The following is a 15,340-nucleotide window of genomic DNA, read 5'->3' as shown; positions in this document are numbered from 1 at the left end:
TCTAAATGCGTTTGCTCTCTTTGCCTCCAAATTGGTCCTGAAGTAGCTGGCAAACTTTTGAAGTAAGCGCTGTTGGAGGAACTAGCATGGAAAGACATACATGGTAGATTTCCACTCTTGATTTTTAAATTTTTACATGCGTTTGCTACTTAGTTTACTCATGGGAACTGCGTGCGCAAATGAGAGAAAGGGCGTTTGAACTTTAAGGTTCAACTGTGTAAGCAAATCTTTATGATCTCTAATTCTCTTGCTTTATTCGCGTCATCGCGTAAATCACAAGTTGAAAATAGCCAACATACCCAACAGAGGAAATCCACTTTCAATTACTTATCTCTTTAAACTGTTTGTTTTTCCTTGCCCGAGGTAGAATTAGACGTGTCGAACGTATTCACCTACGCGGGCCTGTTCAGTTGAAAGTGCTTTAAGACTTGCAAAAAGCGTTGGACTGAGTAGGTTTTGTTTTTAGGAATTCTTGTCTTTCAAGTTCAAACATAAAATGGACCATGATTTTTTGTTATCTTGTGGTGAAATCTTAGCTGGCTGTGTGACAAACAAAGAGCTCTGGGTTTTTGAGTTTTGAACATTTAAAGACCGCAATCTACTTCATACATCATTAACACAGGGAAAGCGGCTTAAAGAAATCTGATTATGGAAGTGCGGTTATCTAATCAGGCTTAGCTCGTTGGTCTTTCGAAGTGAATGTCAATAGTACGGATCCTGGTCTAAGTCTGTACTCAAAGGGCTTTTCCCCCATTGTCTCTGTCTTCTTGCGGTCTCAGTGTTCGAAATCTGATTAGTACCATTCCGTGATTAAAAGTAAACCAAGGTTTTCATTTCGTTTTCCATCGCTGATCTACAGTCCGAGATTAAAGGAGAAGTGTCACAGATATTTTGACCTTTTTGGTGAAAATGGTCTAACAAGACGTTCACTAAGGGTGCTTTCCATTAGTGAGAATTTACGGGCCAGAACGGCCAGTTCGTAAATGGGGTGCGCCATTTTTTAAGGTCGGGATCTACAGATTCTTGAAACTTTATTATTGGCATAATCAGAGAAGTGCTATTTTGAAGAAAGTCGAGGAACTGGCTGACGAAGTTCGGTGGATCCGAACGAAATATCCCACTTTTAAGTTTTAATTGCGCTCTGAGTACAGAATTACTATATTTTAAAACGTTCTTCCTCGTGTTTGTTATTACACTAACATAAAAAACGGCCCTTGGTATAGTGTCAAGACGATGACTAGGCCATATTCTCTCTTTCAGGTAATTATATTCTTTTAAAAACTGTGCCTTAGCCCATCTTTGTCGTTTTCTATCTCATGGATTAAAGACACGATACCTTTTAGATTGGTATAACATGTATTTATATACACCTGTTCTAAACTGACTTATATGCGGATAATTTAATACAATTTTTATATATTGTAAATGTTATATGTTTTTACTTGGAAATAAGTATTCAATAGATTATATATTTGCAACTGTTTGAAAATAATATCTTCAGTCTGCGAGCATGTCGACTGGGAATAATATATAATATGAGCAAAATTCTTAACAACGTCATGATCTGACGAGACTAGATAAAACTAGGTAGGCGGTATAAATAGTTTACAATCTGAAGTAGAAATTCCTCCTTGATATAGCCCTCAATAGTTTCTTTTAGCGTATTTTCTTTTACTGCTTCTCAACCAGTTTCCAAGAAGGTTCCAGAGCTGTGTGGCTTACCACACATGGATTACAAAACCATAGTACCGGTTTTGGGGCTAGGTAACCAGGCGCTCAAGACGTACATTGGTTTTGCGCATGTTTCTTTAGTTCGAACGCTTTTTGCTGTCATATGCCTTCCATTGGTCTGATAAATAAGAAAAATAAAACCTAAAATTATACAACAACAACAATAAAAAGAATAAATTCTAGTTCACTCAAGGATCGAATTAACAGCCAAGAAAAGTATAGTTCAGAATTTTGAAGCTTCATGTTTCCTAGTAGTCTAGTGCCATCGTCCCTATTCCCACGGGCGGATAGGACAAGGAGAATCCTTTTACTGAATTTTCATGAGTTTCACTCCCGCCCGACACCAGCCTTTTTCTTTGTACAATCCTCGTGATATACTTTATACTCCGACCATCTTTCTTTGTTTTCGATATGCCTCTTCTTTCTTCACAGGCTATTGCTCTTACGTTTTTGCGTATAACATGTATATTTGAGTCTGTTTTCCAGTACCCTTGCGGCGGATGAGTTACCTCAAACCCGAAAGACACCTTTTATATTCAGTTAACACACATTTGATTTCATTAATGTATACAGACAACGCACCTGTCTTCTCACATTGTCTCCCAGTAAATCCAAACGGACATGCGCAGACCCCAGGCCGGACACACTGACCTCCATTGAAACACGGCTGATTACAAATGGCTGCAAAGAGAACAAAAGTACATCCTTAACCCTGGTTCTCACTCAGTTTGAATCTGTCAATGAAAGTGCTAAATCCAATAGTTTAAATGAAGGCTACCGAGCAGTAATTTCCTGAAGTCCTGTTTATTATGCTGTACAAGGTGGCTCTAACTTTTGAGTCTGTGAATGAAACCCTGTAGTGTGACCATTCAAATGAAAGCTACTGAGCAGTACTTTCCTGTGGTACTGTTTATTATGCTGCATAAGGTTGTTCTATCTTTTGAGTCTGTGGATGAAATCCTAAAGTGTGACCATTCAAATTAAAGTTATTGAGCAGCACTTTCCTGTGGTGTTGTTTATTATGCTGTACAAGGTGGTTCTATCTTTTGTGTCTGTGGATTATAGAGAGATTTATTTATACCTTTTTCACACATGACGCCACCATATCCTGAGAGGCATGTACACTGGTTTGGTCGTGCACATCTACAGGAAAAAAATATAGCTTATTTTGAAAATACTACTCTACAATGTGACATGTTAGAGACATATTTAAAAGAATTAATGAGACAGACATGACCACGTGACCATATTTAACCTTATTTGGCGCTTGCTGTTCTCAGTTTCTCAGTGCCAAACAGTCTATAATTGTGTGAGTTGGTTTGTCATACGAACACGCGCTTTCTTATAAAAGCAGATCTGTTTTGCGCTCCCTCCGCAAGTTTTAATGAAGAAAGCGAATGTTTTGAACTCTACAGTGAATAGCCTTCAGTAGCTGCGAACGTCTCGCTTCACTCTGATGAGTTCAGCTCGACAACAGTCATTTCATTACTGAGTACTGTTAGTGTTTAGAGGAAGAATTTACCTTCCGCCATTTAAACATGGAAAATGGCAGACAGGCCTTTGACAATGATCTCCTTTCCATTCAGTAGGGCACATACAAACATTGGGTCTGATACAGTGTCCGCCATTAATACAGGGTGGCCTGCATAGAGGGAACTGGCATTGTTCACCAACGTACTCTGGAGGACATTTGCAAACATTGTGCGCGAAACACAGCCCACCATTTTGGCATCTTGGGGTGCAAGGAGCTGCAATACACGTAAATATAAAGCAAAGTATTTCTAACGCAGAAAGGGCACAAAGAATAAAAATTCTACATCAACTGAATATCAAATCATCTTTGTTAACTGCTGTAACTAATTCACACAACTGAACATTTGGTTCAACTCTACAAAACGAGTTTCTGGATTTTGAAAATATTACTGACACAAATACGTAGTCTTTGGTTCACAGTCTGCTTTTCATGTCTCTAAATCACACAATCAAACACGCAAAGGATTGGGACTAAGACAGCCTTTGATAATAACCGACTGTAAAAACTTAACCTATTACAACAACAAACAAAAGATTACATCACACTCCAGATATTACAAAATATAAACCTAAAGACAAGCTAAAAGGATATACCATAACTTGTGAAATACACACAGCTTCCGTACAACAAAAATCTTAATAAAACAGGGTATTCGAATAAGATTACATTTAGTTAAACATCTAATGATAAAAATAAGCGAAAAAAGCCAGTTTTACACTACGTTTCGCTTATTTTTATCATTAGATGTAAGACAGGGTAGGGAGGGAAAATGCAAAATTTTGCTCTAGTAGATAGCTCGTAAGCACTTGCTGCGTGAGCAGATAAAAACTAACCTACAGAGATGGCGAAAAATATAGTAGTACTTTTACACACATGCAGGATATTAACTAATTACTCGTGGTATAGCCTAACGTGATTTTTAACAATTATTCCACGAGCGCGCGTTGGATATGAGATGATAGATAGCCAACGAGGCGCGTAGCGCCGAGTTGGCTATAATCATCTCATATCCAACAAGCGCAAGTGGAATAATTGTTTTATTAAAAACACTCAAGAAATATTGCTAGATCTTACTGATTTCGCTGTGCAAGAATAACCAGCAGACAATTTAATGGTCGCTATTTCTCAGCCATGGTATAATTGCTCATATACCATGGCCGCTAAGCCAATCAAATCCCTCGAACTGCATTATACAATGATTCAGTTTTTAATAATACTCGATATCCGATTGCGAAAAAGCGATAGACCATAATCAAATTAAGTATATTGCTTAAGCCTGTCTGAGCCCCAATACCTGACAAACATCACCGACGTTGCTGATGCTTACCTACCACGCTTGCCGAGCTACCTATCAAATTTGGCATGACTTCCCAAAAAGAGAACGCTTACCAAGTTACAATACACTTTCATTGCCGTGAAGTACCATCTAAATTAACCACTATCTCCCGACTGGCCTCCGACTGGCCTCCGACTTGCCTCGTACCTCAGTCGGAAGAGTATCGGTGATCACAATCCGGGAGACGTGGATTCGAATGCCACGGAGGTGCGTATTAGGGAACCTAAGCACAGACGTTTTTAAGCCACGGACGGCAACCGGAAATTGATTTTTTCCCTTTTTGGAGCGTTTTCACGCCATCGCGTTTGCAATGTCAAGCTACAGTCATCAATAAGAGCTTTTCCTGTCCGCCTGTCCGTGGTAAGGAGCAAAACCACGCCAAAAAAGGAAACATTCGTTTTCCGGTTGCCGTCCGTAGCTCACGAACGTCTGTGCTTAAGCTCTCTATTTTTTGCCTCGTGTTGACCGCATTTCCTTACTAGGGAAATGCTCAGCAACAATTTAAGTTAGGCACTTAAATTCACACCGTCTGACTAGCCTTACCAATCTCACATCTTTGTCCCGAATATCCTAAAGCACATCTACACATATAAGGTCCAATGCAATGCCCGCCATTCAAACACGTCACAAGGCAGCGGTTATCCTGGCAACGCGATCCCATAAATCCGTGCAAGCAGCGGCACTTTCCTGGCGTGATACATTTCCCTCCAAACCTGCAAGTGAGACTGGTCATTGAACTGTGCATCGTTATAACTGAAAGATGACACAATCGTCTGAACTAAGAGGTGTTGAACACAACCATGATCTCACAGGCAATTAGTTAAAGGGTAGGGAAGGTTATAGGTAGTTTTATGACTTAAATAAAATGTAATGCAAGAAAGAAATAGAAAAGAGAAAACTACATACACACAAAGTTCGACCGCTATCTATGTGAAAGTTGATGGCGATCTATTTTGGTTTCATCTGGTAGTTTAATGTTTACTTGAAATGGAAACTTTCAATCTCCTTGAAATCTTAATGTTAATTTTTTCCCGTCGATTCACTTATCACAGCGCATGGCACCACACAAAGAGGGGCACCACGCAGCTCTTAGAACAGTTCACAGGATTGGCTGAAAAAATGTTAGCGTAGCAATGAGCAAATAACAGAAACAATGGACCCTAATCCTGAAACAATAGAGCTGCGTGAAATTCGGGTTCAACGAAATTAGGGGTTCTAAAGAGCTGCGTACTATCTGTACAAAAAAGCATTACCAGATTGCGTGAAACCGCAAGGAGATCATAAAGGGAAAAAGGTGAGACATATATACAGTGTACCGTTGCAGTCCCACCGAGATTTGAACCTTTGGCCTTTTGCTCTGCAGTGTGTTGTCTTACCAACTATGAGCTAACCCGGCAGACAGTGTCTGCTGCTTGCCACATTCGTACCTGCAAGGAGGCTGGCAGACCGGTGAAAGGCATGACGGTCCCTCATATCCATTCTTACACTTGCACACGTCTGGTTTTACGCATGCGCCACCATTGTAACAACCAGCTCGACAAAATGGCGTCTTACAGCCAACACCATGAAAACCTTTTGGGCACCTGCAAATGCATATAAGCTGCAATAATTTGGAGCGTATAGCTCCTGGTTCGAGCGTGACAAAGCTCAGATAAGATTTGCGAACTTTCAACTGAGCCAGAAAATCGACCTGGCAGAAATTCAAGGTTTAAAAGAGTTGAATGAGTGCGGATAATTTGAAGGGTCACGTCAGCCATGGTTTGAAAAGGACAGCACCAGAAGTAAAGCTTGAGGAGGAGAAGAAGGGGATGAAGGAAGAGGAGAAGAATGATATTGATGACGATGATGATGATGAGGAGCAGGAGGAGAAGAAGAAGAAGAAGAAGAAGAAGAAGAAGAAGAAGAAGAAGAAGAAGAAGTAGAATAGTGATTACGGTGACGATAAGCAGAAAAGCAGAAGGAATATGGTGGTGATGATGATGATGATGATGATGATGATGATGATGATGATGATGATGATGATAATGATGTTGATGACCATGACGATAAGGTGACAAGGTGTCTCGTCTACGGACATGTTGGACTTGTATTTCTACAACTGCTTTCGAACGCTTACAAGGCTGAGGTTTGTAAAAAGAACATAGCAAGGCATGCAGTGAGAAGTCCACATTTAACCCCGCAAACTGTCAAATAAAAGGCTCAGTAATAACTTAAGCATAAAGAGCGAAAGGACCTTACGTTCAGTCTTTAAAGTTGAAAAGTCTTCACTACCCTGTACTTTGTTTACATAAAACGTAGATCGAATACTGTGAATGTCGTACCTGCAAGTATAGGAGCCTACGCACTTCATTCCGTAGGGGCAAGGCAGAGGGCACAAGGATGTGCAATTGATACCATTGCCAGTGTACCCTTCTGGACAGGAGCCACAGCGAAATCCAAGTTGAGAGCCTTGTACCTCAAAGCACTGAACCAAGGGATGGCATGGGTTGGGCGAGCAGGTATCTATCTCTGTATGATACAAGGTATAAGGTAGAAAAGAAATGAGTTGAACCTCGTCCCCTTGATCCCAAATACTGCAAAAAGAGGTGGTTGGACTCTCTCTGTCTGAGCGGACTGCGTAATGCCTTGACAACTCCCGATCACTCATCGGATCAGCTCAAGCCTATACAGCTGTTTAGGCAAAAGGTTGTCCAAAAAAGCACTAAAGCGTATGCGACCATGCCGAAAGGTAGTCTGGGTTCCCAGACTACCTTTCGGCATTGTCGCTTACGCTTCATTACGCTTTTTTTTTTGGACAACCTTTGTTGAAACAGCGGTATTCAAGAAGTAAAAATCCACAACTGTCATTCTGACTTCTCAAAAATCGATACATATACGTACATTATTTGAGGCAAACGCGCGAGAGAGTTTAAGAGAATTCGAAAATACGTTTCTATTGTTACAAACCCGAGCTACAGGAAAAACTACCTCGAGTGTTTGTTTCACGGTGCGCAAGCATAAAACTACGTTTTCTTGTTTTTTCTTTCGCAACAATATGAAGAAAAAAATGTAACTTGATGTTATGTCCTTCTGCGAGTGTCCATTTACCTAGCCGCATCAAAAAAATGTGAATGCATTGAGCTTATCATTGAAACGGAGTGATGAAAGGAATCTTAACTCACCGGTACAATTAACACCATTTCCAGTAAACCCCCTTGGGCAATCCGCGCATTCATATTTATCTCTCTTGAAGACGCATTGTACACCTTCAAAACAGTTCAGTTTTTCACATGGATCAGTTGGTATTGGTATCTCTTCACAGCTTGAGCCATTGCCTGTGAACCCATCTGGACATGGACCGCAAGAAAAGCTTCCCAAGGTATTTGTGCACTCGACGCCATCAAAACATGGTACGTCTAAACACTCATTGATGTCCGTGTCGCAATACTTTCCACTGAACCCTTTGAAGCATTCACAGGAGTATTGATATCCTTGGGTAATACAGCTTCCATTCCTGCACTCATGGGATGAACAGGGGTTCAACACCACTTCGCAGTGTTCACCAGTATATCCCTTATCACAGATACATTTAAAAGAATGGTTCGTCGATACACATCTTCCATTTTGACAAGGTCTTGAATGACAGAGATCAATCTTATTCTCACAGTAAAGACCTGTGTAGGTTTCCGGACAAATACAAGTAAAAGAATTGCCAGCGACAGTGCAATTTCCATATTTACACGGCTTAGTAGAGCAAGGATCCATCCTCACTTGACAACTTTTACCAGTGTATCCACGGTTACAGATACATTGAAAAGACTGATTAATCATCATACACGCTCCATTTTGACAGGGGTTAGGTTGACATGGATCAATCTTGTTCTCACAGTAAGGACCTGTATAGTTCTCAGAGCATATACAGGTAAACGAATTGGCACTGGCAATGCATTGGCCTCGTTTACAGGGCTGTGATTGGCAGCTTGCAATCTTATCGCAAAGCCGTCCATTAAAACCAGGAGAACATCGGCATTGAAATGACATCCCAAGTTTAATGCAAACTCCGTGTTTGCACGGGTTGGATTGACACAAGTTGATTTCCTTGTCGCACAATTTGCCCGTGTAACCCATGTCACAACGACAGGTAAACCAGGAAGTGTATCGGTGTAAACACGTACCGCGTTTACACGGGTTTGGATCGCACGGATTGACTTTTTGGTGACAGAACTCTCCAGAATAACCTCGTTTACAATAACATTGAAACGACGTCTTCGTAGCCACGCAGACGCCGTGCTTGCAAGGATTTAACTGACAGCTATCAATCACTGTTTCACAAAATGTGCCAGTGTAACCAACATGACAAGAACATTCGATCGATGTAGATCCCTTACGCCGGCAGCGTCCATGTTTACAAGGATTTAGTTTACACATGTCGTCAACTGTTTGGTCACAAACGTTTCCGTTATAGCCTGGATTGCACAAGCACTCAAACGAATCATTTTTTGGAATACAAGTACCTTTTTTGCACGGACTTGAACTACAGTGGTTTATCTCAGTATCACATGTTTCACCTTGGAAACCCTTGAAACAGTTGCATCGAAAACTGCTAGTGTTGGCTGCTACTTCACACGAGCCATGTTTACAGGGATTGCTACTGCATGGATCGATTTTCAAGTCACAAAACGTCCCGGTATACCCTTCATCGCATAAACAGTGAAACAATGAATCAGGGTCTACACATAGCCCGTGCTTACAAGGATTGTTTGCACACGGATCGAGTCTCGATTGGCAAAACTCTCCAGTAAATCCTTCATTACACGAACAAAGAAACTGAGTTGCAGTTCTCACTGTTGCTTGAATATGAAGACATAGGCCATTGTTGCACGGGTTCGCCTCGCACGGATCAGTGAATCCACGTTTATCGCAGGAGACTCCTTCAAAGCCATCGCGACACTCGCATTTTAATGAGCCTTCCAAGCTAACGCAGTCACCGTTGACGCAAGGATTTGATTGGCAGAAAGTGACGGTCTCATTACAAGTCTCACCGATAAAGCCTTTCGGACACCTGCATACATACGTGTCCTGTGTGTTGAGGCACTGACCGCGAACACATGGGTTAGTGTGACAGTGATCTGTGGTCTCATTACAAATCTTTCCAGTGAAGCTGCTGTGACAAACACAGCGGTTTCCCTGTGGCGTGCTGGTACAATTCCCGTTTACACAAGGATTCGGAAAGCAGGAGTCTCTAATGTGACATCGTTTTCCAAAAAACCCCGCTAAACAAATACATCGAAACCCTGTACTGTGATTAATACACCATCCACTGTTGCAAATACCAACTTCGCAGCTGTCTACAGGATTTTCACACAAGGTACCCTGGTAACCACGAAAACATTCACACGAAAGCTTTCCGTTCGCTTCAATGAAGCAATGTCCATGTTTGCAAATGTTTATGCTACAAGCAGTTTTCACCTCATTGCAAGTTTCTCCAATGAATCCTTTAGGACATAGGCACTGATAACTGTTCGCTGTATTTTGACATTCACCACGAACACACGGATTGGGCCGACAGAAATCTGTTGTTGTTTCATTACAAGTTGGTCCTTTATATCCAGTTTCACATACACAAAGAATTCTTTCTTGAAAAAGAGTACAGTTGCCGTGCAGACAAGGATTTGGGTAACAAGGATCTATTGATTCGCTACACTTTCCATTAGAGCAGTCCCCAACAAATCCTTTACTTGACATAACACAATTTCCATGATTGCAAGTGCTGCTGAGATCTTCACCGCAAGGGACATGTAACCCGGAACGTCCAACACAACCGCAAGTTCTGTTAAGCGTGTCCAGCATACAAAGATACGTCCTTTCTTCAGTGCTGCAATTATTTATTGGACATAAAGCAATCCTGTCAATTATACTATGATTTATTCCAAGGCACTTCAGCTCTTTGTCAAGAAACCTAGGTTCCGGTTTTCCTCTTACAGTATTTTCAACATCGTTAATTGATATGTTTAAATGAGAGCATGAGTAATTCGGGGAAACATCACGCCGCAAACGAACGGTAATATAATTAAGGGTTCTTTCTGTCCCTGTTTCTGTCGAGTTGATTGCTTTGTTATAAGTAGTTCCAGTAAACCCGAACTCGCAGACACAAGTGAAATTATGGTAATAATCAAAATTGGTTTCATGCAGAGATGGACTCACGGCGCAACTTGCATTAACACAAGGTGACTGTAAGCATGGACCTGTCCCTGCATCGGAAGGATTACCACTATATCCGGTGACATTCAAGCATCTTGCATCTCCATTGCTCTGCTGGTGGGAATCATTTCTACACGGTAACGAGGAACACAATACACTTAATTTCACTGTAAAACCCATTGGGCAGGCGCAAACACAATCCTCTGGGTGAGAGAGACATTGGCTTTCTGGTCTTACAAATTCCTGGACGTGTGTTTCACAATATTCACCACTGAAATCTGCATCGCAAAAGCATCGAAAGTGTGTTCCATTAGTAACACAACTACCATTGTTACAAGGGTTTGAGATGCAAGGATTGATCGCCTCCAAGCAATGCACACCTGTGAATCCCGGAGGACATTTGCAGCGAAAAGAACTTCCAAGTTGAACGCACGTCCCTCTTCCACATGGACTGGAGCTGCAAGAGTTTTCAGCAATGTCGCATCTTGAACCTAAGAAAGAGTATTACAAACTTTTCTACATAGTTTGAGGAAGATTCATGATGAAGAAAAGGAATCAAGCATTCGCTCGGAGATATAATGCTGACCAAAAAATGAGTAAAGACTACACCACAGTTTCACTAATCCTACGGAGGAAGAAGGGTTCTTGGCTACTCAGACTACATTTCAAGGCTTACAAAAATTTAGGTCATGACAAATAAATGTAAGTTCGTGGAAAGATCTGAAACAGTTGAGGATGCGTGAAGGAGGGAAGTTAAAGACACTGGTGGTGGATTGGACGCGTTTTATAGAGTACCGAATAACAACAAACACCACAAAACAGCATAGTCATGGAGGCCTAACGGGCCGTAAGAACGTAAAATGAAGAAAACTATTATTGAATGCCAGATAATGTCGGAACTTGGTGAGCAAAAGACATCGCGCAATAATAGGGAAATGAGAATACCACTGAATATTATTGATTACCTGTAAATCCCTTATCACAGAGGCAGAAGTACCTTCCATTGGTTGTATCCAGACATGTACCATGTACACAGATGGAATCTGCGCATGTCCCTAACTGACAATCTCTGTCAGTCCAGTTGTGTTGACTGTCTTTGGGCGAACACCACTTGCAGGGATCCGTGGGGTTTGATTCTCCGTGTCCACGACAAAGGTCATCGATGCGACAAGTGCCATTCTAAACAGATAATCAAAATAGTCTTCTAGTAAAGCATTTGAACAGCAGAAATTTTGCATGAATTTCTCAAGGGTAATTTTTCCCAGTTTTTTTAATTCTGTTACATACAAACTGTTTGTTAAAACAAATGAACGCTAAACAACGGTACAATTAAACAACAACAACAACAACGAAAACAAAACAAAACACCAACAGAAACACCAAAACACCTAAACAGAAAACAGAAATTGGGCAGCGAAACATCAGATTAAAACCGTTTTCTTCTCATTAGTCATGCACAAGAACATTTTTTCACATGAATCGTCGGGGGATAAGAACGAATAAATTAAAAAAAATACACCATACTGTATCAAGAAGTTTGTCTGTACTTACCAACCTTAATTTTACAGCGCATGTCTCGAACGGAGCACGTCAAACAAAGCCCATCAAGGACCATAAAAGGAAGTGGATGGCTCCATAACCTCCCATCATTACTGACGCGTACTTGATAGCCTCTCATTGCCTCGTGTCTATCATGTGACATTGGCATCTCACACGTGACTCCTCGGTAACTTTCGTAGGTCGCCTTCGAGAGAAAGGTTTGGCTTTTACCTGAGGCTTTCTTGGTTTTGAGAAACAAAAAGGGCAAACAAAGAATAGTTAGAAGAATTATTATAATAGGTTCTATAATCGGATACAATTGACTGGCAAGTCTGCTACTAATAAGCCTTCTGATTGAAACATTGTCTTGAGCGTGAAGTTCACTTTAGTAAGCTTGAAAGAAGTTGAAAACTGGAGACAATTCTCAAATTTTAATCACAGAAATTCTTTAAAACAAACTACACTACCAGAAAATGCTGCACGAAAGATCGCCTTCCCCCGTGATCAATGGTGTAGTCAAAGATGCGTGAAAAGCCATCTTCACACATATTTGCTCTCGGAGCCAAAGGAAGCAAAGGCCATATTTGGCACATCTTTGACGAGAGTCAAAGGTGTAGTCAAAGTTAAGGGGGTTAGTTTAAATTTTTAAATTAAAATTAAATTTTAATACTTATATAGCGCCCTTTAACATCTAAATGATCAAAGGCGCTTTACAATCCAAGAAAGCTAATATTCACAAATCAAATAATTACAAATCAAATCAAATCAAATGATGGTTTTTGAGGAGAGGGGAAAACCGGAGTACCCGGAGAAAAACCTCTCGGAGCAGAGTAGAGAACCAACAAACTCAGCCCACTTATGACGCCAAGTCCGGGAATCGAACCCGGGCCACATTGGTGGAAGGCGAGTGCTCAACAACTGCGCCAACCCTGCTCCCCTCAAAGAAGTTGTTGTGCTGCGTCGTTGGGGGAATGAAAATGAATATTTGGTTTTATAGGGTAATTTGGCCACCGTAAAGAGATCCAAGAGCTGACGTTTCAAACGTTAGTACTTCGTCAGAGCGCTCGAACGTCAGCTCTCGAATCTCTTTACGGTGTACAAATTACCTCATCAACTCTGTAATCAAAGTTGTTGTCATGTGATCATGCCTTTGACGGGCGTCAAACATATTCTCAAAAATTTCCAAGTTTTCGTACAGTGGCAATTAGCATTTCATCCATTGAATCAAAAGCTATGGTATTTCAGGGGTTGTATCATAGGTAATAAGTTTAAACACCTTTATTTCTGCAACAGAACACTTCAGATCTCTTGAATTATGAAAACCTTTGCCAACGACTGTAACTTGTTTGCAGAGAAAGGTTCTCAGGTTACATTGTCCGTTTTTGTAGACAATGATGAGCTCCGGAGGTCTTTTCGAAGGCACGGAGCAGTCACTACTTGTGTAACCTAATGAAAATCAAACAAACGTATTCAACGTTAAACATTAAAAATGTGTTCCGGTAAAACTTTTTTTTTGATATGCTTTTTTACTCAAGGTGACTAACTAACGCCTGCCTAAACCCGAGGAAATACTATTGTACAAAACATCTATAAATCTCGATTTTAGCTCCCATGTTTTCCCGTTTGCCAAGACAAAATGTTTGTCACTGAAGAAAAGCATGTCTCTTACGTGCTCGAGAAGTATTTGAAAATGTTCCTCAAGCAATTTACAAGGTGTTATGTTTCCAACCGCCAAATAGGCCGCATGTAGTACAAACAGAACAACACCAGCAAAAATGTTTAATCGTCAACGCAGCGTTCACGATGTTTAAATAAATAAATAAATAAATAAATAAATGGTCTCAGTGAGTTATTATAACACAAGGTGCTTGTGGGGCCGGTTATCCAAACTTCAGAAACAAATTAATTCAAATTGAAAAGAGGATAGTTAAAAATCCCACTTGGGGATCGGAAGATCAGATCACTTGGCTATATTAAAAGCATGGCCAAGGAATTGAAATGCCGTGAAACATCTCCGGCTAGCGGTCAGAGACGACCTTTGGATGTCAAGTCAAGCCCCCTAACAGCCTAGCCACGCTGCCTTCATATCGACAGCGCACGACAACGAAGTGTCATGTTATGTCATGTCAACACAAAAAGTACATTTGATTGGTCTCAAGTTAGGATTTCATCCAGATTCAAAAGTTAGATTAATAAGCATAATAAACAGCACCACGGGAAACACTGCTCAGTAGTTTTCACTTAAATGATTAGAATTCCAACAAGAAAATGATAAACAAACTGATACCCCGTCGGCACTTGCAGGTTCCATTGATGCATCTCCCTCGCTCACTGCACAGCCGTGGACACATTTTGTTTACAATTCTCTTCGGTGGTGCCATGTTATTACTGGATATCTCCCATGCTGCAGTGTTTTTCAGAACCAAATCTTCGCACAAATCTTGTAGCACCGAAGCGGCTCCCCATACCATGGATGACACACCTGTGTACTGAAAATAGGTACGCGATGAGTCCTTACGTAAGATGCACCAGACTATTACTGGAAATAACCGTAGCTTATCGCAGCTGTACATGTCTTGTCAAAAACGGCAGTACAGTGGAACCGATTTTTTGTGTCACTTTGAATAGCCAAAAAACATATTTGAATCGATGGAAGCGTCAAAATAATGGTTCAGTTTTGTTAACAATAACCCTAATAATGCATAGAAACTAGTATTAATTATCTTTTGCTGGGGATGGCTAGGATGGAAATGGATTGCAACTTGAAAAAATTGGCCAGTTTTTTCAAGTTCCTCCTGTGTGTTGTAGAGAAGTCGTCAAAAACTGCTTATAGTTTGTTCTTCCCCGGATAAATACCTTGATATTTCCTTCTCGGTGCTCTAACAGCAATTTCATGTTAGAAAAAAGGTTCTTTGTCAAATATTTGAGCCATTTTGACGAAAATATAGCAAAATCGCCGTGACAGTGTCCCTTTAATACGACCACCTTCGGGCCTTGAAAATGTGGTCGTAAGACGGGGT

At 40.8% G+C, this 15,340-nt stretch overlaps 2 protein-coding genes across 4 annotated transcripts in view; both read right to left on the bottom strand.

Annotated features, from left to right (window-relative positions):
* The window catches only part of LOC146484904 (uncharacterized), a 92,533-nt gene that overhangs the window by 67,091 nt on the left and 10,102 nt on the right, over nt 1–15,340 (bottom strand). The window lies entirely within an intron of this gene.
* LOC146484903 (uncharacterized) overlaps nt 1,116–15,340 on the bottom strand; it is a 31,716-nt gene continuing 17,491 nt past the window's right edge. The window contains exons 13-24 of one of the 3 annotated variants that reach the window (XM_085104371.1): nt 14,608–14,809; nt 13,597–13,766; nt 12,337–12,561; nt 11,747–11,960; nt 7,763–11,272; nt 6,923–7,109; nt 6,029–6,184; nt 5,145–5,314; nt 3,254–3,479; nt 2,813–2,874; nt 2,314–2,412; nt 1,116–1,849 (exon numbers count right to left, since the gene is read on the bottom strand). In XM_085104371.1, coding sequence (XP_084960497.1) covers nt 1,809–1,849; nt 2,314–2,412; nt 2,813–2,874; nt 3,254–3,479; nt 5,145–5,314; nt 6,029–6,184; nt 6,923–7,109; nt 7,763–11,272; nt 11,747–11,960; nt 12,337–12,561; nt 13,597–13,766; nt 14,608–14,809 — 5,262 coding nt within the window. In that variant the 3' untranslated portion in view covers nt 1,116–1,808. Of the gene's footprint in view, nt 1,850–2,313; nt 2,413–2,812; nt 2,875–3,253; nt 3,480–5,144; nt 5,315–6,028; nt 6,202–6,922; nt 7,110–7,762; nt 11,273–11,746; nt 11,961–12,336; nt 12,562–13,596; nt 13,767–14,607; nt 14,810–15,340 lie in introns of those variants that run through there. The other 2 variants (XM_085104372.1, XR_014863543.1) reach the window with 2 other exon arrangements.

Source organism: Pavona decussata, unplaced genomic scaffold (assembly GCF_977016875.1).
Source record: "Pavona decussata unplaced genomic scaffold, jaPavDecu1.1 SCAFFOLD_29, whole genome shotgun sequence".
Taxonomy (NCBI): domain Eukaryota; kingdom Metazoa; phylum Cnidaria; class Anthozoa; order Scleractinia; family Agariciidae; genus Pavona; species Pavona decussata.
Note: the sequence above shows the minus strand (reverse complement) of the source record. Positions and strands in the feature narration are given on the sequence as shown.